General features: G+C 43.2%; 1 protein-coding gene across 2 annotated transcripts in view; it reads left to right on the forward strand.

Moving 5' to 3' along the window:
- The window catches only part of COG4 (component of oligomeric golgi complex 4), a 144,862-nt gene that overhangs the window by 76,217 nt on the left and 43,158 nt on the right, over positions 1 to 25,487 (forward strand). For both annotated transcript variants that reach the window (XM_030203608.1, XM_030203609.1), the window contains exons 8-12: positions 3,102 to 3,160; positions 3,696 to 3,829; positions 13,101 to 13,219; positions 17,727 to 17,893; positions 22,739 to 22,904. In XM_030203608.1, the coding sequence (XP_030059468.1) occupies positions 3,102 to 3,160; positions 3,696 to 3,829; positions 13,101 to 13,219; positions 17,727 to 17,893; positions 22,739 to 22,904 (645 nt within the window). The remainder of the gene's footprint in view (positions 1 to 3,101; positions 3,161 to 3,695; positions 3,830 to 13,100; positions 13,220 to 17,726; positions 17,894 to 22,738; positions 22,905 to 25,487) is intronic.

Genomic DNA, 25,487 nt, shown 5'->3' on the forward strand with positions numbered 1-25,487 from the left:
CCAGCTCCAGCTATACCTCCAGACCAAATAAAAAGGAGCTAATTTGTCCAGAAGTAGACCCCCTGCTCTACTAAACTCTGACAACAGCTGATTTAGGAGCCATACGAGAGCACCAAAGAGGTGCTGCATAGTACAACAACCATCTGCTTGGAGACAGAAGATACTGAATGTTTCAGGGCTGCATGACTCCCTTGAGGGTTGAATCACAAAGAACTACTTTCTTCTCTGCTTCCATCCACTGGTCGGCTGACACAACTATTCTCAGTGGTCTGGTATAGATTACAATGAAGCTGATTTTATGGTAGGATTATAAAAACACTTATGCATGTATATGGGGAAGTTATCAACATGGGCTACTGTTAAGTCGCGTTGGGTTACCATAAAATGAAACCCTGTACTAAAGTAGCTCTACTTAACAGTAGCCCACAATGATAACTTCCTCCCTGAGTGTTCTGATAGAATAGGCTCACAGCCTGTGTAAAAGTGTGCCCCTAAATTGTGGCGCCCAGTTATAGAATTGCTCTTTAAATGCGTAAAGGTTTAGGCTTCCTTTTAATGATCCAAACTTCATCCTACTGCTTATTGTGTGAATTATTGTGGGATGGTCATCTGACTTCTTTAATTGCCTATAACGTTAATTTCAAAATGTTCTGTGTTTGAATTAACCTCTAACTAATGCCTGCAGTATCTTTACTGTCCTTTCATCCTGAGAATGTACCCCTGGGTACTAGAGGCATGGATTTCCTATTTAGCTCTGCCCATATGCTTATTTCCATGTGTATATTGCAGCTGTTATATTGTGAGCCCACTGGCTTCCTGTTTTTGTTACAAAGTAACAAGAAATGCAGTATTAGAAGAATGTGATAACCTTCTTTATGGGTCAATAAAATATATGTCTTAGTACTTGAGCTTTTCAAATATTATTGCTTCAGTTTTTATTACCTCTTCAATGCTGCATTCGGCACCTAACTCTTACCATTCACTAAATCCAGACTGCCCCAATTTGACCGCCCCTATCGGACTGTCCGTTCACTTGTCTCTTAGATTGTAAGCTCCTTGAGCAGGGACCGTCCCTCTATGTTAAATTGTACAGCGCTGCGTAACCCTAGTAGCGCTTTAGAAATGTTAAGTAGTAGTAGTAGATATTGTCAAACCAGTTGCAGGTGATACCTTTATTATTATTATTTTTTATTGTTAGCCTAACAATGTTCTTTCCCCTCCTTTTGCATTTCCAGTGTAATTGATTCTTGGCTTTACTGAGGCATTTTGTAGTTTCCCAGAGTTTATTTTTTCATTTGCTTTGGGGTTTTTTTGTTATTGTTGTTGTTGTTTTTTATTATTAATAATTTCAACATGATACCAACAAGAAAACAAAACTTCTTGATAAGGCAAATAGGTTTCCAAACTCTAGCAAATATTCCATAGCCAAATTCAAAGAAATAACAAATATAGATAAAAAGAAGAAAAAAGAAAGCTGAAAAACTCTTTTAGTCCCCAAAAGAGAGAGGGACGCAACCAAAGGAAATCATACAGGGATTTTCTCCGAAGAAACAAGTACATAAGAAAAGGACAATGCACAGGTTCCTAAATTATACTCGTAACCTAGCGAACATTACACACTCAGGGTTCTGTAGAAGGCATTTCATCAACTTGGATATGAAACATCAAGAAAATTAAGTTGACCTGGGCCATATAATGCATATTTTGCAATTTTATCAAGCATTTTGAAGAAAAAGGTACGAAATGTTCTCCATTTGTTTGGAGAACTCTGGAGCAGAGAGCCAAGAATAGCTTCTGTTGCTTCTGAGTCTCCCTACATACTTCAGGAAATCATCAAATTTTTTGACGCAGGAAGATTTTTGTCTGCTTCAGAGACAAAAGAAACAAGAAGAGTAGCATGAGTATCCACTACATGAAAAGATGACATCAACATCTCAGTCACATTTGAACTGTCTAGTGATGTTAATTCCTCTACTTCATTAGTTACTGCATCAACTGAAGAACTTGTTTGTTTTTTCTTTGAGGGTAAATAATATATCTTATTAACAGGTGGCAGTGCTTCACCAGGAATTTTCAATTTGTCTAGATGAAATCATCAAGACAGTTGAAGGTTACATGCCCACATTTGATTTTCCAACAGTTCTAATTTACACTGCAATCCTTCATATCCTTGTAAGATCTTAAACTGACTTTCCTGAGATTTTTTTTCCTTCTCCATATTAGTAAGTCTCCCCTCAGTTACTTCTTTAAGTTGTCACATGGCTAAAACTCAGACAGTTTCCCAGGGTTTTATCCTTTTTCTTAACACTATACCCTCCTATTTAGCTCAGTCATTATAGTGACTGTCTTCAGCTAGAGGTCCCACAAGCTATAACTTCCCTCCAGATCTTGACCATTAAGGAGCCCTTTTACAAAGTGGTGATAAGCCCTACGCGGGCTTACTGCTCACTAAAAAGGAAGTACTACTGGGCTAGCGCAGTAGTTCCCACCCTCAGTACGCCGTCATTTTTTAGTGCTGGTGTTTACCTGGCGGTAATCGGGCAGTGCCACACGCCACCCAGTTATTGCTGGCTTAGCGTGAAATGCTTCACTTGCCACATGGTCATTTCCTGAAGATCCACCTTTTACCTGCTGCAGTAAATTAGGGCCTCAGCATGCGTCAAAAACATGCGCAGACGCCAGCGCAGGCCGCCTTTTGCTGCAGCTTGGTAAAAGGGGCCCTAAGTATGTGGAATGGACATGATTCCTGAGCTCTGGTTCGAAAGCATCTGCAGAGTAGCTAAAGCCAGGCTAGCAAACTGAACCTGGATCTTTCCCATTATGACACACATCACCGAACTATCAGATCATTCTAACTTAATACAGTCATACATTTTATAATTTTTTTCAAGAAAATTAACTTTTTCCCAAAGAAACTAATTTAGCTCATGCATTTTCCTTGGCAGTGCAAGGCAAGTTACATTCAGCTACTGTAGATAGTTCCCTTTCCAGTAAAAAGATATTACCTGCATCCTGTTTCACCTTTTCTTTATATGCATCTAACATAGGACTTGTGTAATTAATTTTTAACATCTTCATAGATGATTTGTTTGTAATTACAGTTCCAACAAGTTCAGAACAGCATGATGAGAATGTCTGCTGCAGACAAGATTGAGCCACGGTAACTACAAGTTCATTTAAAAAGGATAAATCATGTTTGTTTATTTTTATTTATTTATTTACTACATTTGTATCCCTCCTTTATACAAGGCGGGTAACAATAGTCACATATATAGTCTTAAACACGTAACAATTGCTAAGCATATGAAGCTAAAGCATGAGTAACAAAATGGTCTTACCCAAAAATGAAAATAGAAAAAAAAAACCACACAGAAAAGGCAAACGAGTCAATCAGATAAGTCTTCATGTTGCCAAAAAGGCTTTCACAAACAGATGCCTTTTTAGCAGCTGCTTGAATTGTTTTATGTCTTCATAAGCTCTCAGGTATCTGGGTAAAGCATTCTACAAAGATGGGGCAGCGATAGAGAAGGGCCATAGTTTTGTCTCTATGTAATTATATGATGTAGCGGCAGGTAAACAGAGCTGATGGGACGTTTCGGATCTTAGTGCTTGGTTTGGTTTATATGATGGCAGGGTACTTCAAAAAAAAATGTATGTTTTCTTGCTTTTTCACTTTTTTTAATTTCTGTCTCCAGGGAACTGGACCCTATCCTTGCCGAAGTTGCTTTGATGAGTGCCCGTAGTGAGCTCTACTTGAGGTTCATTAAGCGCCGAGTCAGCTCAGACTTTGAGGTGGGAGACTCTATGGCTTCAGAAGAAGTGAAACAAGGTAACCTGACTGAGCATGCTGAGACAGGCCTGCTGAGCTCTGGTTCTCTTGATTAGTCTGTGCTCGTGACATTCTTCATAGCTTGCTTGCTCTTCTCTTTGTTTGTGGTCTCTGTGTGTTCTGGTTGTAACCAGCATCTCCTTGATTGCTTCACTGCAGTGCAGCTAGGTCTGTTGTCTCTCCTCTGCCTCACCTCTCTCTGCCTGGCTGTGGTGTTGACTGTGATAAGCTCATTCCTGCTTTGTTTGTTTAGTTTCCCTTTAGCCTCCTTTAACCCTTTATGTGCAGTGCTTGGTATTTGTTTTGTGCCAAAATATTTCATCATTTTGACTTTAAAGGTCTTACGTTCCTGGATTGTCTTAAAATTTTCTTTTGGTATTCTCACCATAAAATCATCGATGCAGTGGTCTGGGTTTGTAAAGTGCTGTCCCACAGACATCCTGATTGGTATTGTTGATGTTTAATATGATGTGTGTGTAAATTGATTCTTGTCTTTATCATCTGGCTTGTTTCTCCAATCTAGCACCCCCCCCCCCCCATTTGAATTGACTTTGGCACAGGAAGATAGACCCCCACATTTTTATAACTATACTGAGTATATGTACAATTAAACAGATACACATAGCCAGCCTGTGCTCCATGGAGATTACAGTCTAGTTTGGAGACAAATGTATTCATAGTAATAACTTGATTTTTACCATAGTTGACAAGGGTAAGACGTGAAAGAGTCAGGGTGTTGGGATTCAAAACAGTCTCAAAAAGATGTTTGTTTGTTTTTTTTTTTTTTTTGCAGGACATGATTAATAGGCAGAGAAGGATTAAGATATACCAGTTTTGGAAGTCTGTTTCAGGCATACAGTGCCACAAGACAACAAAGAGCCTGGAATTAGCAGTGTAGAAGAAGGGCATAGGTTAGAGTGTTTTGCCCCACAAAAGGTACTTGTGTGGGAATTCTGCACTCAGTATATTTTAAAATTCTGGAAAGCTTGCATAGTTTATTTGTAGTGATTTTGTGCAGAATTCACTCATTCTAAGGCCTGAAATCCCCTCTTGCCTTTTCACTCCTCAGGCCTTCCCAGTTCACGCTGTTGCTCCAGCTGCAATTCTCTCTCCCTCTAACTCCCAGCAAGACCCCTAATTCTCTTTGCCCCCAAAGTCTTCTCCTACATGTAATACCCCCACCTCTTGTTCTTTCTCACCCATTCACACACCTCTACCTCTCATTTTCCGTTTGCATCAGGCACACACACCCCCACCTCTTATTATCCCTCCCTCCAGGCACATGCCCCTACCTCTTATTCTTCCTTCTCCCAGGCACACATCTTTACCTCATTCCGCACCCCACCCCCAGCCAACATTCCCATCTTTCATTCTTTCTCCTCCCTTTGCTATCATTGTATCTCTCCCCCACCCTCCTCCATTAAACACCTCAGGGTTCAACCCCACCACACCAGTGGTGCAACCTTAGTTTTCTCTGCCCCTCCCATCCCAATTGCATACTCTCACCTTGCTCTGCTCCTCTCCCCATCCCTATGGCACACTTACCTTGATCTCTCCCCCTTTACTTATCCTCATGGCATACCCACCTTGCTGTACCCCCCCCCCCCCAATCCCCAAAGCACATACTCAGCCATCGTCATTAGCTTCTCAACTCCTCCCCCACAGAGCATGCTGCAGAAGGAGAAGGAAGTGAATGGCTGCACATCAGTCCTCTTCCTCTTCTGTGCCATCTTGGCCCAGCTGTTCATGTGAACTGTGATCTCTGTATAGCCTTCGGTTTAAATGAACAGTTGGGTCTAGGTCAGCACAGGAAGAGGAAGCAGCCCAGTGTGCAGCTGTTCACTTCTTCCTCCTCTTGTCATACGATCTCTGTGGGGGAGATGGATTTAGGAGAGCCCTTGATGCCAGTGTGGTTGCTTGGGCAGAATTCTGCACAGCCAGTACAGACTTCTATTTTCACAGGTGGGGAATTCTCCACATAAATTTGCATTGCGCAGTTGTGCAGAATTTTTCCCAGGATAATTAAATGAAGATCATGACTACATGTGGGGCAATGAGAAGAGAGCTGACATGGCACTGTAGAGTAGATGCACTTGAAGAAGAGAAATAGTTCCATCAGAATGTGAAAGAAGATGAGGAACAAATGTAATGTGTTAAGATGAGTAGGTCATAGTGTTGGAGGAAGATAAGCTGCATAATTGAATTTTAAATTGACTGTCGTGGAGAAAGACAGTTCAGCAATGGGCTGCAGCAGAAAGTGGGTGGAGATGAGGTCTTGACCGTGTATTCAGAAAGGAGAAGATATATTTCAGTGGTTTTATTGAGAAAGAAATTACTTGTCTGAGCTATTTTTTTGGATGTACGTAAATATGAGTAGCTGAAGACAACTGCTGGGTTATGGGCAGAAGGACAGAAAGTTCTCCACCAAGAGAGAAGAATGTGGAAAGGGAGAAATGTATTTGGGAGGACAGATGAATTCAGTTTTTCCATGGTTTAAAACAGCAGTTCTCAACCAGTGTTTCGCGGGGCCACTCAATCTGCAACACTTTTTTTTCAATGTTTACACTTCAGTTTCTCCCTCTTCCCTCCTGCCATGAGTCCAGCAGCTTCCCCTCATCTTCCCTCAGCCAGCCAGCTCTCCCCCCCCCCAATCCCCCAGCTGTGAAACTTGAGTTGTTGGCCGGCAAGGGCAGTGATAACAGGCTGCCTGAGCTGACCCAGAGCCTTTCCTCCACTATTGTCCCACCTTTCTGACACAACTCCCTGTTTACATACGGGCGGGACAGTAGTGGAGGAAAGGCTCCGAGTCAGCTCAGTCAGCCTGTTATCCCTGCCACTGCTGCTGCCAGCGAACAACTCATGTTTTAACAGGCCAGGGCCGGGGGGGGGGACTGGCTGAGGGAGAAGTGCTGCACCCATGTTGGGGGGCGAGAGTGGGGGAGAGGTGCTGAACCCTTGGGGAGGTGGTGGAAGGAAGAAGAGGGAAAGGTCAGGCTGGACCTGCAGGGGGAGGGAAACAGGAGAAATGCCAGACCAGGGAGGAGCTGAGGTCTGTGGAGATGGCAGACTATGGGGTGAGCTGGGGGTTCAGAAGAGGAGGAGGTGTCAGACCATGGGGCATCTGGGGAAAGAGGAAGATGTCAGACTTTGGGGACTACTGGGGAGAGGGAAAGATGTCAGACCATTGGGCGGCTGGGTAGAAGGTGAAGTGTAGGGAAGATGATAGACCATGGGAAGGTGAGTTTATGAGAGATGCTGGACTATGGGGGATGGAGAGCAGGGAGGGAGGAGATTCAGCTGCACAAACCTTGATGCTGTACTCCTTCCCGAGTTGTGTAAGCAGTAAACTGCACTTAACATGCTTTCACTTCTAGTGCGTGTTTTGCCATGTTCACAACTTGGGGAGGAGTAGGGCATCGGAATTTATGTAGCCACATCTCTGGCTGTCAGGCTGAGTTTCCTGAAGCTGCTGTCCCCTCTGCCTTGCTGACATTGAGGGTAAAGGGGAGAGAGGGGATGTGGAATTGCTGTACCATAGGGGTGGAGGAGAGAAAGGGTGGGCGTGACAGGGCAATGCTGAGCAACAAATGTGGGTGGAGAAAGAGAGAGGAAATGCTGGGCTTACAAGGGTGTTGGAAGGAAGAGGGAGGCGAGATGCTTGGCATGGTGGAACCATATGGGAGAGGCCATGGGGATTCTCAAGGAGATGAGTGAATGGAAGATGGTGAGTATAGAGGGTAGAAGTGTAATGGGGAGTGGGTGAAAGAGAATAGAAAGCCAGGGAAGAAATGAAGTAGAAGAGAGGAGGTGAGAGGAGAAGATTGAAAGTTGATAGGTAAGTGAAATAGTGAAAGGGTGAAATTTGAGTGGACAGACAGAACAGAGAGAAAGAGGATTTATGTCACAGATGGATAAAGTGAAGGAATGGAAGAAAGTGGAGAAAGGTCAAATGGACAGCTCCCACTGGAAAAAGAACAGAAGGCAAGACAAGAAAGCAGAAAAAAGAAACTAGGACTGGTGTGCTTGGAAAAATAAAATGCCCAGACATCAAAGAGAGAAAAAAATTTTTTAGGTGGAATATGTTAGCTTTAAGAAATGTGCATCATGGATATCTCTGCATTTTATTGGAAATGAATTTCCATTTTATTTCTCCTATGTTGTAGTACCTGCCTAGTTTGACTTCTTGGGGTTCCCAGTTCAATTTTTGTCTTTATATTTCTGTTTCTAATTTGTGATTCTTTGTCCTGTATTTGATGAGGTTCTGTCTTTGTTTTGTGTGTGACCAAGGTGTACTATTCTGTTTGCATGTAATTTCTGTGTAGAACTCTGTAGCAATCCAGTTGTTCTGTTTTACCAGTAATAGATCTATCGGTGTTCTAGGGCCCTGTGTAATACTTGTAGTGCTGCTTATTCATAGGAAGGGTTCATGTTTGAATCATAGGAATTAATACTGTTATACGGTGGGTCTGCTACATACTTCTTGAGTTAGGATTTTTTTCAGGTTTCATATTATTTCACAATGTGCTTGATAGTTTGTTACCATTACTCAGATGAGAATCAGAATATCTAGAAACATGCATGACATAATATTTTTTGTATGGTAACATCCATGGAGAAAATATCTAGATATGATATGCATCTGTGTTGGTTGGGAAGGAGAGAGGGTTCTTATGAATTAAATGTAAACATGCTTGGCATCCACAATTGCAATACTGTGTCAGACCAAAGGTCCATGAGGGTTGTGTATGAAATGTGTCATATATGCGAGCATTGTCTATCGAGTGTTTCCCAACTGAAAAAAGGTTGAGAGCCACTGGTTTAAAGTAATGGTAACATATCCGGGTAGCTGGTGCTAAAGGAGAGAGATCTGAGAGAGGTAAGCATAATGATGGTATTGAAAGCCATAGTTAAAGATTAGAGCACTAAGAGATCATGTGTGAAGAGAGAAGATCTCAGAGAATAAAGCTTTGGGGAACACAGTTCACCTTTGAAAACTTTTTATTTTTTCCAAGCCTACTCAGCTTGAATTAAGAGCATAGTGTATTTTATGCTACCCAGATACATTTATTTAAAATCATTTATTACTGACCAGTATTTTGTTTTAAGGCACAGTATATTTGTATGTGTAGATGGTTAGTGCTGTGGTGCATTCATTTTTATGTATGTTTTATTGTCATCTGCTTTGGGCTTAAAGTGGAATATAAATGTTAAAAATAAATAAATGAGATAGTAGTGGGAGGAGGAACCACAAAAAGATATACCAAAGTTGCAATAGTAGAAAATAGAAGAGAGTCGAAGATATAATATAGTTCAGGAGCATAAGCAAGTACAGTTTCTCAAAGAGAAGTTTGTGATTAACAATCTGAAATATAGCAGAGATAGGTCAAGAATGATTAGATTTGAGGTGTGATCCCTGGTCTTGGACACAAAAAGGTACTGGAAACTTTAGCAAGAGTTATCTTAGCGGCATCGAGCATGCAGACAGAAGACTGGAGTAGATGTAGAATGCAAGAAAGTGAAGGCAGTTTTTTTTTTTTATAAGGAGAGATGTGCTAACAGCAGCACAGATTGATGTAATGGTATATGATAGACTGAGGATATGACAGATGGAAGGGATGGTTGCAGAAGGAGATAGAATTGGGGAACTGGCCTGGAATGGGTTCCGACGAAGAAGAAGCAAGCTTGGAGCAGGGAGTAGAAGAGCAGTTTTCCTTCAGAAAAACACAAGTAAGGGTGATGGGGGTAAGAGGAGGATAGAGGAATGAAGTAAAAGTGGAGGAGGTCTGGTGCTAAACTCAAGATAAAAGTATGTCATGAAAGAAATCAGCCACTGACTGTGCAGAGAGTGAAGGGTTGGGGCACAGGGGCCAGGAAGAAGAAGCTGTCTAAGAAGAGAGGCAAGGGTAGCAAAGAGACAGTGATAGTTGGAGGCAAAAGTGTTTGCTAGATGGACTTAGTATACTTGCCTAATGAGCAAAGAAGATTAGCATAACTCCCATCTCTGTGCTCAGGGCCGGTCTTAGGCAGAGGCGACCGAGGCGGCCGCATAGGGCCCCGCGCCTAAGGGGGCCCCGCGCGGCGCGCCTCAGCTCTGCCTCGCCGCCGGACCGCCGCTGCTCGCCCGCCCTCCACCCATGTCAAACGACGCAACTCTCCGCGTTCCCCTGCTCCCCCTCCCCCTCCCTCCAGGCACCTGAGCCCCCCTCCCTTCTGAGCCCCCCCCCCCTCCCCGACCCACCAAACGACCCTCTTCTGCTACCCGACCCGGCCTGCACCTCACCTGACCCAACATTTAAAAAAAATCTCCAAGCGGCGATGCTTGCATCTGACTAGAAGAAAAAAAAACCGCTTCGCAGTTCATCCATTGGCCGGCCTTCCCTCATGTCCCGCCCTCTGATGTAACTTCCGCAAGGGCGGGACATGAGGGAAGGCCGGCCAATGGATGAACTGCGAAGCGGTTTTTCTTCTTCTAGTCAGATGCAGGCATCGCCGCTTGGAGATTTTTTAAAAATGTTGGGTCAGGTGAGGTGCAGGCCGGGTCGGGTAGCAGAAGAGGGTCGTTTGGCGGGTCAGGGAGGGGGGGCTCAGACGGGAGGGGGGCTCAGGTGCCTGGAGGGAGGGGGAGCAGGGAAACGAGGAGAGTCGCGTGGAGGGCATGAGGGACGGGGGGGGGAGTTACTGGACATGGGTAGATGGCAGGGGAGGGGGGTTTTGGACATAGGTGGATGGCAGTTGGCAGGGGAGGGCAGGGGGGACAGGAGGGTCGCTGGACATGGGTGGATGGAAGGGGAGGGGGGTTTCTGGTCATAGGTGGATGGCAGAGGGGACGGGGAGGTTGCTGGACATAGATGGATGGCAGGGGGGACAGGAGGGTCGCTGGACATGGGTGGATGGAGGGGAGGGGGTTTCTGGACATAGGTGGATGGCAGGGGTGGGCAGGGAGGACAGGAGGGTCACTGGACATGGGTGGATGGCAAGGGAGGGGGGTTTCTGGACATAGGTGGATGGCAGGGGCGGGCAGGGAGGACAGGAGGGTCACGACATGGGTGGATGGCAGGGGAGGGGGGGTTCTGGACATAGGTGGATGGCAGGGGCGGGCAGGGAGGACAGGAGGATCGCTGGACATGGGTGGATGGCAGGGGAGGGGGGTTTCTGGACATAGGTGGATGGCAGAGGGGATGGGGGGCTTGCTGGACATAGATGGATGGCAGGGGGGACAGGAGGATCGCTGGACGTGGGTGGATGGAGGAGAGAGAAGAAATGCTGGACATGGATGGAGGTGAGGGAAGAGTGAGGAAGGAGATGAGGTGAGGGAAAAGGAAGAGAGGAGAAAAAGTGCACATGGATATAGAAAATAGGCAGAAGCTGGATCCACTGGACAGTCAAGTCTGCAGAGGACCCAGCTTTTACTTACGGATGTAGGGCAAGAAATGAAGAAGAAAGGCGGAAAGTAAAGAAATAAATGGAAAGGAAGCCCTGGAAACGGAGTTAAGAGGAGGAGATAGCAGCACAATCGGATACTGAGCCAGCATGATCAGAAAAACAAAGTCACCAGACAACAAAGGCAGAAAAAACTATTTTATTCAGGATTTATTAATTGGAATATGTCAGTTTTTGGAAATGGTGGGGGTTCCCTAGCGTTTACAAGCTGCCGTCATTTAAAGATAAGTTTATGCACTGAGATATGTTGGGCATATTTTATTATTAAAAACTGTTTTGCTGGATTACATAAATTATACGACTTGGAAATTAAACAGTGTGATATGAATGATAAGAAGGGGATTCAATGAGGATTTGCACCACACCATTGCGCTTCTGACGCAAAGAACATAACTGTTCAGATGGATGTGAGAGGCAGTTAGATCTGATGAACCCCGAAAATAATTTGGAGTAAATCGTGGATGACTATAGAAATTTGTAAACCCCGCAGTGAATATATATGTTTGGGACACTAATAGGATATTGGATGGAAGTTTAGTCCCCACATTTGTTCTATCTGGTGGGCTGTAATTTGAATAGTTTTTGGAAATGTGCATCTGTGATATTTTTCATGTAAGTTTTAATTTTTGTAGTATTGCTGCATGCTGAGTCTGACTTCTTGAGGTAACTTTCCAGTTCAGTATTTTGCCTTCATGTGTTTTTCAGGTGTGATCAAGGAAGGTGCAGTATTCTGCTAGCGTATAGTTTGCAGCCTTTTTGTTTTTTTTTCACTAGGTTGTGCACTGGTGTTCTAGAGCCCGGTGTAATTACAGTTGCCTTTCCACGCCACACATAAGGTTGTAGCTCGTCCTGTCCTTGGAATTAGTGCTGTTTATGGTTTGTTAAGGTTATGTGTGTGTTTTTGCACAAGTTTGTGTATAGTGTTTTGCAGTGGAGAGATTGTGTGTTGGCCTTACTAAGGTGGCACCAAACATCAGAAAGGGTATAGAGCCTAAATCATGACACACTACCTCTAAAAGGGTGTTTTGTGGCTCTACATGAGAATTGTGGTATTATGATCCCTTGCTAGCTTCATATTGTTGACGGTCTGTATTTTCCGTATGCCTGGTATATTGGTGTATAAGGTATTAATTGTGTGTATTTTATTTTTACTTATTTTTTTTCTGTGTGTTGTCAGACAATTATGGATGACAGACAGAGTCGGAGTCTTCTTGAGTCAGAGAGTTGTGGTATATATTTTAAAACAATTTTAATACCTTGGTGGTCTATATGTTTTTATATTGTACATTATATTTTACACATCACTTAATTTTATTGCATGTCTTTTCATTTCATTTTTATTTTATTGCATATATGGGTTACAGAGTAATAGGGGAATTTGAAAGTACTGAATCTTTTCTTAATATTTTTCCTTTATTCTCCTTTGTTATGAGAATTGGAACTACTAATTGTAGTGGACTTGAACTGAATAATTTCTGGGGAGGGGAGGTTTCATGATAGCATTGTGCTTATTATTTCAATCAGTTTTTTGTACAAGTTTAGATTCATTTGTCTGTATTTGAAATCTCATTAAAAATGTTCTAAAATGGAATAATCTTATCAGTGGGGTGGAGCTAGGGTGGGGGCGGGGCTACAGTGGGCAGGGCTAGGATGGGGCCCCACCAAATTGGTCTGCATAGGGCCCCGCACTTGTTAAGACCGGCCCTGTCTGTGCTCATAGCATTTGACAGCTCCTTAACCTCTTTCAGTGATAACATGAGATGACTTCTGGAGTCTGACTCCCTGCTTTATTTTTGTCTTGATGGGACAATTTAATGTTTCCTTTATGCAGAACATCAGAAAAATTTAGATAAGCTGCTGAACCACTGCCTGCTAAGTCGCACCATGCAGGAGCTGATTGGCTACTACATTACCATGGAGGAGTACTTCATGAGAGAGACAGTCAACAAGGTAAAGCAGAATAACCATCCCCAAGGCAGTAACCCCTCCCCTAGCCCCCCATCCTACCTTATTAAAAATTCCTGGTATATAATGCTATAGGCAAGAGTGAGCCCCATTTGCTCCTGCCCTCACAGGCACCGTCACCCAAAATAGTGCCAGTGACCCCTAACGGTGGTCTCATAGTATTAGGGGTCATGTTTCCACCAGTGCCATTTTGGGTGAAGACACTTGCTGGTGAGGTCAGGGGCAGTTGGGAATTGTTCCAACACATACCACGAGACCTGTGGGAGGGGGGGCATCATTCAGGAGAGAGGAGTTATTGCCTTGGTGGCATTTTCAGATTGAGGGGCAGGGCAACTTCCATGGGGGTTGGCTACTAGGGAGGCCCTTCAGGTTGGGAGGGTGATTTGGGTGCCACAAGTGGGGGGGGGGGGGATTATTCCAGACTCCGTTCCTTTTATCTTGCTGTACCTCACACCTAGAATAGACTTCCCGAGCCCGTACGTCTAGCCCCGTTTTTGGCCATTTTCAAGTCCTAACTTAAAGCCCACCTCTGCTTTTGACTCCTAACCACTACTCACTTGCCCTGTCCTTTTATCCTCACCTCTTTATTCCTGTCCTCTTATCCTCCCCTCTTTATTCCCTTACCCTTAATTGTTCTGTCTGTTTACCTGTCTTATCTAGATTGTAAGCTCTTTGAGCAGGGACTGTCTTTTTGTGTATGGTGTACAGCGCTGCGTATGCCTTGTAGCGCTATAGAAATGATAAGTAGTAGTAGAATAACAGCTCCCCTTTCCCCCTCTCACCAAGTCAGGGGATGTCCAAGAAAAACTGGCACAGTACAAGAGAGGGAGCCACTTTCTTACAGTATCCTCTCAGTCCCCACCCCTACACCCCTCGCAACCAAGTATTTGGAACAGCTGTAAGGAAATGTAGAAAGTCAAGTGAGCAGTTTCTTTTAGGAATCTCTATTAAATATGTGTTGTGCTAAAATAAAAGAAATTGAAGTGCAGTTACTGCAGGACTAAACTGGCAGTCAAAATGTATTCTGTGAGAGAGGTACTTCTACAGGTATTGAAAAGGTGGAAGCCAAAACAGTAATAGAATTTAAGAACGCCTGAGATAAGCATAAAAGCTCATTGGATGTCAGTAAGTATGGGTAAAGTCAGAGATTGCATAGCTCTACAGTGTTACATCAGGGATGGGCAGTCCAGATGAGCCTTACAATCTTAATCTGTTGTTATACATATGGAATGCAGAAATCCAAAGGAAACTTACACAATGAAGGTAAGGAAAAAGTCTTGTGACTGATCTGTCTGATGCTCTGAAGGTTTCAGAAGAATGCAACAAAGCAGTAGCTGGATCCAGAAGAATGGTAGAGTACATAAGGATTTTCAGCCACTATACTTCTCATTGTATAACAGGTCATCTAAAGTTAGGTGCCAGTTGCACATGTAAATTACAGAATACTAGTACTTTACACACGAGAATATTACAGTTACACTTGTGACAGTCACGTACTTTGTGGTATTCTATAACTTACACACACAATTGACATAGCACATAAATGCAAATGGGCGTTCACGGGAGGAGGAGCATGAGCATGTCCAACATTTACACATATTAACTTACAAAATACTGCATTTAGGCACACCTTCTTAGGCTTGCTGTTGGAATGGCATAAGTGGGTGTGTCTCAGTGTTGACATGTAAATGCCAACTCACGCTAGTATTCTATAAGAGCTTACATGTGCAAGTGTTCTTATAAAATAAGCTTACAGCGCACGTGATTTGGGCATCTATATTGTAGCAGCCAGTTATGGAATTGCCCCTTATATATGGATAGTGGTGGGCTGAAAAATCTAAAAAGAATTCCTTGCTCTTAGATACTATAGGGTCAAAATGGTAGACCAAATTTCAGCTAGTTGGATTCCACCATGTTGAGTCCCTCAGTATTATTTAATGTATATATTACATCTTTTTGTTATAATTTTTCTTCTCTTGATGTTAATTTTTTTTATACCAATTCAGGATATAGCACAACTGCTTTTTTTCACTGATTTCATCCTGTATAAAAAGTGGAAATATTAAGTACAGCCCATGGGTTAAAACTTAATAGAGACATAAGTTACCCTGGCTAGATTGAGTGGAGTATAATATTCCTAAAGAATTGTCTCTCCCTGAAGGGTTTACATTAAAAGTTGTCAACGTTTCTAAGATACCTGGTGCTTATTCGGATACACCTTTATCCTTAAAAGTCTCACTTGTTCCTCAATGCTTCTAAATGTGAAACCATAGTTTTCCCTAATCCAGGATCCCCCCTTCCGACAACTCTTTGATCAACAACTACCCCCTTCCCTTCTCTGACTTTGTGAAAATCCTCAGCTTCATATTTGACTCTTCGTTGACTTTCAAGCCTCAAATTAACTCAGTAATCCATTCAGCATTCTTCGCTCTTCATTGTATCTGCCCCTTCTGCTTTTTATTTAGACCCTAACCTTATGTGCACTCTCCTATCTATCATTATTTCCTGTCTTGATTACTGTAACTCACTTTACACTGGTCTCCTCCTATATTCCATCAAGTGCCTTCAGCTCATTCAATCGATTGCAGTTAAACTTTTGCATTTGGCTTACTGTTTTGATCAAGTCACTCTACTACTTCACTCTGAGCACTGGCTACCGGTCTCTGCACGTATTAAGTTTAAAATTGTCTTGTTTACAAATCACATTTCCTGACCTCCACTGCTTACCTTCACTCAGTCATACTTCCCTGTACCCCTATGCACTCTCTTTGTTTGTCCACTGCGAACTTGTTAGTTGTACCTTCCCTCCCTTCCTTTTGCCTAACAATTTCTCGTGAATCTTCTTTCAGCTTTTTAGATCCAACTCTCTGCAAAGGCCCTCCTGCCCCTTCTCCGCATGGAAACCTCTTATTGTAAACTCAAATCGCAACTAAAAACCCACTGATTCTCTGAGACCTTTGGATAATCTGCATTCTGTTGTCACCCCCCCCCCCCCCTCCTGTCTCCTCCCCATTTATTTTATATTAGTATTATAAACCATGCAGTATGTCAAGCCTCTGGAAATAAACAATATTGATACAGTCATTAAAGCTACTTTTTATAAATTACATGGTCATAGAAGAATTCGTTCTCTCTTTATATTGTCTTCTCTTGGCAAAGATTTCTAGATTGCAAGTGATAAAGAACACTGCAGCTAAGATGATTTTTGGACAAAAGAGGTCAGATACGTTATGTTTACTCTGATAAAACTTCATTGGTTGCCAATTAAGGCCTGTATAATTTTTAAATTATCTTGTTGGGTTCATAAGATGTTTAAAGGCGCACGTCCAGAATATCTGTTCTCTTTGTTTTCTTTTCCATTGTTTCCTCCTCCTTCACAAGCTAGAAATTCTTGTCTTATTTATTTTCCATCTTTTAATAGACTTAAATATAAAAAATCTTTATCAATTTTGTTTCCTTACCAGGCAGTTTCAGCTTCTTGTTCTTTGCCTGCCAAACTCAGGATGATTCCTTCTTATTTGTTTTTTAAAAATTATTTACCAGGTCTGTATTTTATGTACATTTTTTCTGAATTTGTTATCCACTTTGAACCTGCATATGTGAGTTGGCGGACTATATGCACCATTACTATTACCATAACTGCTTCACCATTGTCTGTATAACTGAGGGGAAGAGCATAGGGAACAAACCAAAACTATATGTTTAATAGCAATATTCAGCTGAAAAGCAGGTTCAAACTAAGTAGGTAGTGGCAGTGGTAGTCGGCAGCAAATTCATATATTCAGCACTGCTGAAATATATTTAAATGCCATATAGGTGCCAACTTTTCAGAATGACTGGAGGTGCTAACCACAGTACACATCATACCTCCTTAGACATGATAAAAGAACTTGCTAAATATTGGAGATGCTCAGAATTTATTGCACCCACAGAGCTGGCACTTATGCCATGGAGTGGAGGAGTGGCATAATGGTAGTGCAGAGGGCTATGGACCTGGGCAACTGGATTCAATTCCCGCTGCTGCCTAACGATCAGCAGTGGGTTGAGATCCTGGAGAACCAGGTTTAATTCCCTCTGCAGCTCCATGTGACCCTGGGCAAGTCACTTAGCCCTCCAATCCCTAGGTACAATATAATACTAGATTGCAAGCCCATTAGGGACAATACCAATACCTGACAAAGAAAAATTGTAAACTGCTTAGGTCTAGGCGGTATATAAATACTGAAAATAAATAATGACTAGTATTAAATAGACAGTGACCACTGCTGCAGAGTATTGATCCCCTTGTTTCCAAGAACCATGCAAAAGTTTCAGCTGTTTTAGTCCAGTAAACGTAAGAAAAAATCCACCAGCAAACTGCAGGCACAACTTTTATATAGGCTAGATCTGGAGGACTGTACTTCTTCCATCAGATCAATCATGAAGTATATATTTTCTTAAGCAATAACTGTTTTTCTTTGTTTTTTTTTGTTCGTTTTTTAATCCTGTGTAGGCAGTGACCATGGACACTTGTGAGAAAGGTCAGTTGACTTCCAGCATGGTGGATGATGTCTTCTACATTGTGAAGAAGTGTATTGGCCGTGCTCTGTCAAGCTCCAGCATAGACTGTCTTTGTGCCATGATCAACCATTCCACCACAGTACTGGAATCTGATTTCAGGTACTAGTTCATGGTGTAAGGAAGAGGGAGATGAGTAACCAAGACGGCAATTTACTAAACCATGCTGCAGTTCACAAACACAATAACATTTAAAAAAAATGGAATGTATGTAATTAATTACCTTAGCAAGAAACTGCATGCATTATGTGCAATTTTGTAAGTGTGAAAATGTATGTAAAATAAGGTAATAAGCAGAAGAATCATTCAAATCAGCTCATTACCGTTGTTTGCAAAGATAAATTTCATGTTCTAAAATGCACCAAACTTGGGGCCCTTTTACTAAAGCTTAGTGCACGCTAATGGAATTGGTACACAGTAAAGGCTAAGAAGCCCATAGTATAAAATGGGTTCTTAGCATTTATCGCATGCTAATTCCATTAGTGTCTGCTAAGCTTTAGTAAAAGAGCCCTAAGTTTTGTGCATTTTACAATATGAAATTTAACTTTGTAAACATGGGTAATGAGCTGATTTTCATGATTCTTGAGCATACCTCAGAGATATGTAATTAAGGTTTTTATTTATTTGCATGATAGTATGCAATTTTGCATGTACTTAATTTTCCACATGCAGTATTTTCCACGCCTATATTTAGCCGACCTGAGATCAAACTCACTCATATATATTTACTGATATGCTGCAAGAACCTACGTGGCAATAATAGAAAAATATGTTTTATTTACAAAGGCAAATTATAAAACAGCAAGTAAAATTAGAATAAAAGTTCCTAAGATAAATATCCAGAATGGCAAAATGTATGAAGGTCAGACTTTTGGATATATGAAAAATATGACCTAATAGGCGACTGGCTTTGCAGGCAAGTTGCTGGTAGTGTTATTCTTCTCAGTGCGTCTTTAATCCATGATCAGGATATCAGCGCTGAGATGAGCGAGATCAGTAAAAGCTGTCTCTGCCCCCCTCCCCAGTGCATCTCACATTTGCTTCTTTTATATTCTTTCTTATCAGTAGTGTTCTTTAAATCATGATAGCATCTTAATCTGTAATTGGTCTGGGTCTGATTGCTAGAGATATTTATTTATTTATTAATGTATTCTTGTATCCCACTGTTATCCAAAAACAAGTTTTGGTTCAAAGTGGCTTACGGTGTGCATTTGGATGGAGTTACATTAGTGTACTACATTTCTGACGTAGGGAGGCTGTCCATAGTTTATGTGGTTAGTTGTAGAATGTTTTGAATAGGTATGTTTTCATAGCCTTTCTGAACAGGAGATAGTCAGTGATACTTCTAATGGCTTTTGTTAATGAGTTCCACCATTTGGAACCCAGGTAGCTGAATCCTGCTATGTAAATGGTTTTGTAAGTTGTGTTTCTACAGTTGGGTAGTTTCTGGTTTCTGGGTTTGCGTTTCTTGGAGATAGTATGGGTCTTGCATGTATTCTGGTGTATAGGAGCCAACTTTTTAAAATTATTGGGGGTGCTAAGCCCAATTTATATAACCCCTTCCTGGACACACACAAGAAACTTTCTCAATGTTGGGGGTGCTCAAGCACCCACAGAGCCGGCTCCTATGTTCTGGTGCCATTCCGAGTAGTATCTTGAAAATGAGGGTGCTGGCTTTGAAGATAGTCTTACCTTGGTTGGCAGCCATTAAGGGGCATAATCGAACGGAAACGTCTATCTCCATGGGCGTTTATCTCCGAGAACGGGTCCGTGAAGGGGCGGACCGAAGCATATTTTCAAAAAACATGGACGTTTATCTTTTTTTGAGCTGGGCATTTTTGTTTTTCAGCGATAATGGAAACCGAAAGCGCCCAGCTCAAAAACGAATAACTCCAAGACATTTATTCGTGGGAGGGGCCAGGATTCGTAGTGCACTGGTCCCCCTCACATGCCAGGACACCAACCGGGCACCCTAGGGGGCACTTTTACAAAAAAAAAAAACAAGGTAAAACAGCTCCCAGGTGCATAGCACCCTTCCCTTGGGTGTTGAGCCCCCCAAATCCCCCTCAAAACCCACTGCCCACAAGTCTACACCATTACTATAGCCCTAAGGGGTGAAGGGGGGCACCTACATGTGGGTACAGTGGGTTTGGGGGGCGGTTTGGAGGACTCCCATTTACCAGCACAAGTGTAACAGGTGGGGGGGGGATGGGCCTGGTCCACCTGCCTGAAGTCCACTGCACCCCCAAATAACTGCTCCAGTGACCTGCATACTGCTGCCAGGGAGGTGGGTATGACATTTGAGGGTGAAAATAAAAAGTTGTGAAATGGCATATTTTGTGGTGGGAGGGGGTTTGTGACCACTGGGGGAGTCAGGGGAGGTCATCCCCGATTCCCTCCAGTGGGCATCTGGTCATTTAGGGCACTTTTTGGGGCCTTATTCGTGGAAAAACAGGGTCCAGGAAAAGTGCCCTAAATTCTCGCTAAAAACACATATTTTTTTTCCATTATCGGCGAAAGGTGCCCATCTCTGATCGCCCGATAACCACGCCCCAGTTCCGCCTTCGACACGCCCCCATCAGCTTTGTCCGCATCCGCGACGGAGTGCAGTTGAAAACGTCCAAATTCGGCTTTTGATTATACCGCTTTATTCGTTTTTGTGAGATAAACGTCTATCTCCCGATTTGGGTCACAATATAGGCATTTTTCTATTTCGATTATAAGCAGGATTGTAGTTTTTTGAGTAGTGGAGTTCTTTTGTATTTCGACTTTTTGAATATTATTCTCGCTGCTGTGTTTTGGATGGTTTCTAGTGATTTTAGTGCATTCTTGCATCCTACGTATGTTAACCATTGGAATGTATATGATGTCACTTGGAAATTCCTGCGTACTTCTGAATTGACTTGGATGCCTCTTTGAGTCACTGCCACAAGTTATTTTTTGATGTAAGGTAACATGTTCGGGCACATCCTTCTTTAAAATGCAAAGTGTAGCAGAGGTCCTTCAGCACAGGGTTCAGTCTGAAAACATTACAAAGCCAGCATTACAGAAGGATACCAGCTAAAAGTCTGTGACACGCTGAATGTTATGGAAAAAGTGTATGTGTGTGTGGGGGGAGGTTATCCTCACAGTATTGCAGAAATCAGCTGCATGGCCAGTATAGCATTCCTTACCCAACTTCCAACTTTAACTTTTCCTTTCCAGTGGCGTCCAGTCAGAGAGGCTTTTCTTCAAGCTCCTCTTTAGACCCCCAAGGACAGGCTCAGATTTCAGAATCCATAGTGGGAAACAGACTGAAGTGCAGGAGAATGTTTTCTCATTTCCAGCATAGACTGCCTTGACCCCAAGACCTGTGATATCATTTTGGTACATTTTGGGGCATGTCATGGATTACTTGCAGTAGGGCAGCACAAAATGTGACAGTTCCTTTCTATACCTAAACCGCTTTTATTTTGTGCTATTATTTTCAGATATGAGTTTACAAAAGATTAGTATTGTTTAAAATTGAGCAATTTTGCAGCATCCATTATCACTGAGTATACTGTCCAGGATGTCAGCTAGTATAATCTATTTTGGTGCGCTCTAAATGTCACTATTAATCCATAGTACCTAGACACAAAATACTCAATCCCCATGACTTTTCCTTAGCCATTCATTCCTGGAGATGAAGGGATCTTTATACTTGTATAAATCCCTAAGCCAAGGATATCCCGTTATCGTTGACAGTGGAACAGCTGAAAGTACACATATTGGGTATCCGCAAATACTCTGCATTCGCCACACACTGGGAACTGCAATATAAATTTGTCCTCCGGGCATATATTTCCCCACGTCGTGCGTTTCATATGGGAATGTCACCGTGGGGAACGTGCCCGAAGTGTGGGGTGGAGGGGGCCACACTGGGACATATGTTCTGGACTTGCACAGGGATTGTAAAATTCTGGAAAGACTTAACGTTACAGGTGTCTGGAATGTGGAATGCGAGGTGGGACTATGATTTGGCGCTCTTGTTTGGGAGCCCTATTTTAAACTCACTTCCTCCAAAAGGACTGAAAAGATTTGTGCGGAAAGCTATTATAGTGGCAAAACAAGCTGTTTTGGCAGAATGGATATCTGACAGTTACCCCACAGTTCAACAATGGAGGATGCGGATGATTACTTTATTAAGAATGGAACGGATGGGAATTCATGACTTTGCTTCAACAGGAGGGGAGAAACTACAGCAGTGCTGGAGCTCATTCTGCAGTACAATGACCCCAGTGGCAAGGAGCCGTCTGTTGAATAAATAGGCCCAAGAGACACTATTCATTGATGCCCAGACAATATGTGCCTGGGAAGTGTTTGTGTGGTATTCAGTAGTTAAACGGGAAATTTGGGGTGGTAGGGGATGGGTTTTAGGGAGGGAAAGGAGATAGAATTGTAAAATTGTAATAATTTGGAAGCATGTAACTTGTGGTGATGTTTACCAATAAAAATGATTGATACATAAATCCCTAAGCCATCCAGTCCTGGAGGTGAAAGGCTATTCAGAACTATGTCAGTCCGCAGAGCATACTTGTCCTCATTCAATCCAAGCACACCCTCAAGATGTTCCTAGAAGTGTGTTTGTTATGAAACTGCACATGGACTTTTAGCCCAGAGATAAACAGAGCCATTTGCACATAGACCTGCAGAAATTAGTCTGAAAATTGATCTTCTAGTGGAATTGCCAAGTTAGTCCATTTGGCTGCTTGAAAATAAAGAAAGCAAAAAGTTAAGGTGATAATACACTCCAAATTTTAGATCCTTGGGATTTTTTCCAGCTCCAGAATTGGTGTTTGTGCAAGTGTGTATGTATGTACATGAACAGTGAATGGGAGTCATGCGGATCCACATCTAATCTGTTGTTCTCCAGATCATCTGATGTGTGTTAACGGTTGTACTATTTTTTCCCATCTTCTTCCTCAGGGAAGTTCTGTGTAATAAACTGAGGATGGGTTTCCCAGCTACCACATTTCAGGACTTCCAAAGAGGGGTGACCAGTGCAGTGAACATCATGCAGAGCAGCCTGCAGCAGGGCAAGTTTGACACCAAGGGCATTGAGAGCACAGATGAAGCAAAGCTGTCCTTCTTGGTGAGTGTCAGCTATAAAAGGGTTTAAATCCTGGGAAAGGGCCAGATTTACAGAATACTTTCACTTACATATGCAAGTGAACACTTGCTCACAAAGTTCTAACAGGGCACCTAAGGGCTATTCTGTAATGGCATGTGTAAGTGGCATAACCCATAAATTTTATTTTTTATTTTATTTGTTACATTTGTATCCCACATTTTCCCACCTATTTGTAGGCTCAGTGTGGCTTACATAGTACTGGAGAGGCGTTTGCAGACTCCAGTGTTAACAAATACAAAGTGATGTTGTTGTAAGATAAAGTTCATGTGGTACAGCCACATTAGGGAATCGAACAGCGGAAGAGTTATGTTATGGCCATTGCGTACTTTAGTTTTGTTGTGAGGTTGTTGTGTTGTAAATACAAGGGGAGCATGCACATGGGCAGAACACCCACAGGAAATGGGTAGAAATCACAGCTGCACACGTAACTTACAGAATACTGTAAGTTATGCATGTCCGTGACTTTAGTTATACCATAAACTTGGCTGGTGTAACTGCAGGCACATAAATGTAAAGCAAACCAATACTGGGTTAATCTAGTATTTTATAACAGAATCTGGGTGCCCAGATGCTATTACAATAGGGGTGGGCAACCTTTATACACAGAGGGCAGCATGAGTATCAGTACTATCCCTGGCGGGCCAACTGGAAATGTACAGAGCTCCATAGACCACCTGTAATAATTAAGTAAAAAAAAAAGTAAAATTATAGAAACAAACTGCTAATAAAACACTTGCAAAATACAGTATTTAAAATCACCAGAACTCTGGTTAATGATGTTTTCTGTGTATACTTCCCATGGTCTCGCAGGCCTCATAAAATTCAGTGGCGGACTGCAGGTTGCCCATCCCTGTATTACAGTGGCGTAGCCAGACTGCCAATTTTGGGTGGGCCTGAACCCAAAGTGGGTGGGCACAAAATTTTCTCTCTACCCCCCTCCCCCAGCAAAATTTAGTCACACTTTTCAGTGAGCTTTCAGAGGCCAAAACCTCCTGCCTCAGGTCAGTATAATGCTGTTACGATATCCTCTCCTGACCTAAGGAAGGAAGTATTGGTCTCTGAAACTTTATTAACACAGGTACCATATTACTTTATCCTAAATTAAAAATAAAATTATTTTCTTTACCTTTGTTGTATGGCCATTTACTTTTTCTCATTGTGTTGCTCCCAGTCTCTAGATTCTGCTTTCCTTCGTCTTTCTCTTGCCAGGGTTTTCCTGTCCGTTCATCACCTATGGCTTTTCATCTTTTCCTCACCCTTGTTCTCCACATGCCCCTTCCTCTTATTCTCCAGTCTTTCCCTACTCTGTCCTCTCCCTCTTTCCATCCAGCAGCTCCCCTCTTTCTCTCCCCATCCTTCCAGTGTCTCCCCTCTTTCTTTTGCATCCAGCGTCTCCTTTTTCTCCCTACCCTTCCATCCAGTGTCTTCCCTCTTTCTCTCCTTATCCTTCCACTCATCTACCCTCTCTCCTGATCCTTCCATCTAGTGTCTCTATCTCCCCTCTCCTTCTATCCAGTGTCTATCGCTCTACCCTTTTCTGTTCAGTCTGCTCCCTCTCTCCACATCCTTCTAGTTTCTCCCCTTTCTCTCTGCATCCTATCATCCATCTCCCCTCTTTCTCTCCCTATCCTCCCCTGTCCAGCAGCTTTCTTCCCTCTAGTCCCTTCTTCCTCTTCCTTCCTTGTCCAGCAGCTCTCCAGCCCCTTCCTCCTCTCCCTCCCATGTCCAGTAGCTCTCTCCCTTCCCACCAGTCCCTCCCATGTCCCAGCAGCTCTCCCTTCCCGTCAGTCCCTTCTTCCTCTCCCTCCCATGTCCCAGACGCTCTCTCCTTTCCCTCCAGTCCCTTCTTCCTCTCCCTCCCATGTCCCAGCAGCTCTCTCCCTTCCCTCCAGTCCCTTCTTCCTCTCCCTCCCATGTCCAGTAGCTCTCGCCCATCCAATCCCCTCCTCCTCTCCATCCCATGTCCAGCAGCTCTCTCCCTTCCCTCCAGTCCCTTCTTCCTCTCCCTCCCATGTCCAGTAGCTCTCTCCCATCCAATCCCCTCCTCCTCTCCATCCCATGTCCAGCAGCTCTCTCCCTTCCCTCCAGTCCCTTCTTCCTCTCCCTCCCATGTCCCAGCAGCTCTCTCCCTTCCCTCCAGTCCCTTCTTCCTCTCCCTCCCATGTCCCAGCAGCTCTCTCCCTTCCCTCCAGTCCCTTCTTCCTCTCCCTCCCATGTCCAGTAGCTCTCTCCCATCCAATCCCCTCCTCCTCTCCATCCCATGTCCAGCAGCTCTCTCCCTTCCCTCCAGTCCCTTCTTCCTCTCCTTCCCATGTCCAGTAGCTCTCTCCCATCCAATCCCCTCCTCCTCTCCATCCCATGTCCAGCAGCTCTCTCCCTCCCATGTCCAGTAGCTCTCTCCCATCCAGTCCCTTCTTCCTCTCCCTCCCATGTCCCAGCAGCTCAGCCATTTTCCCTCCAGCCCGCCCATCCACAACCTTCCCGCTGCCCTTTTGTCCCGTGGAGGCAGCGTTTCATTCCTGCCCTGTCTTTTCCCCAAGCTCC

Source organism: Microcaecilia unicolor, chromosome 5 (assembly GCF_901765095.1).
Source record: "Microcaecilia unicolor chromosome 5, aMicUni1.1, whole genome shotgun sequence".
NCBI lineage: Eukaryota > Metazoa > Chordata > Amphibia > Gymnophiona > Siphonopidae > Microcaecilia > Microcaecilia unicolor.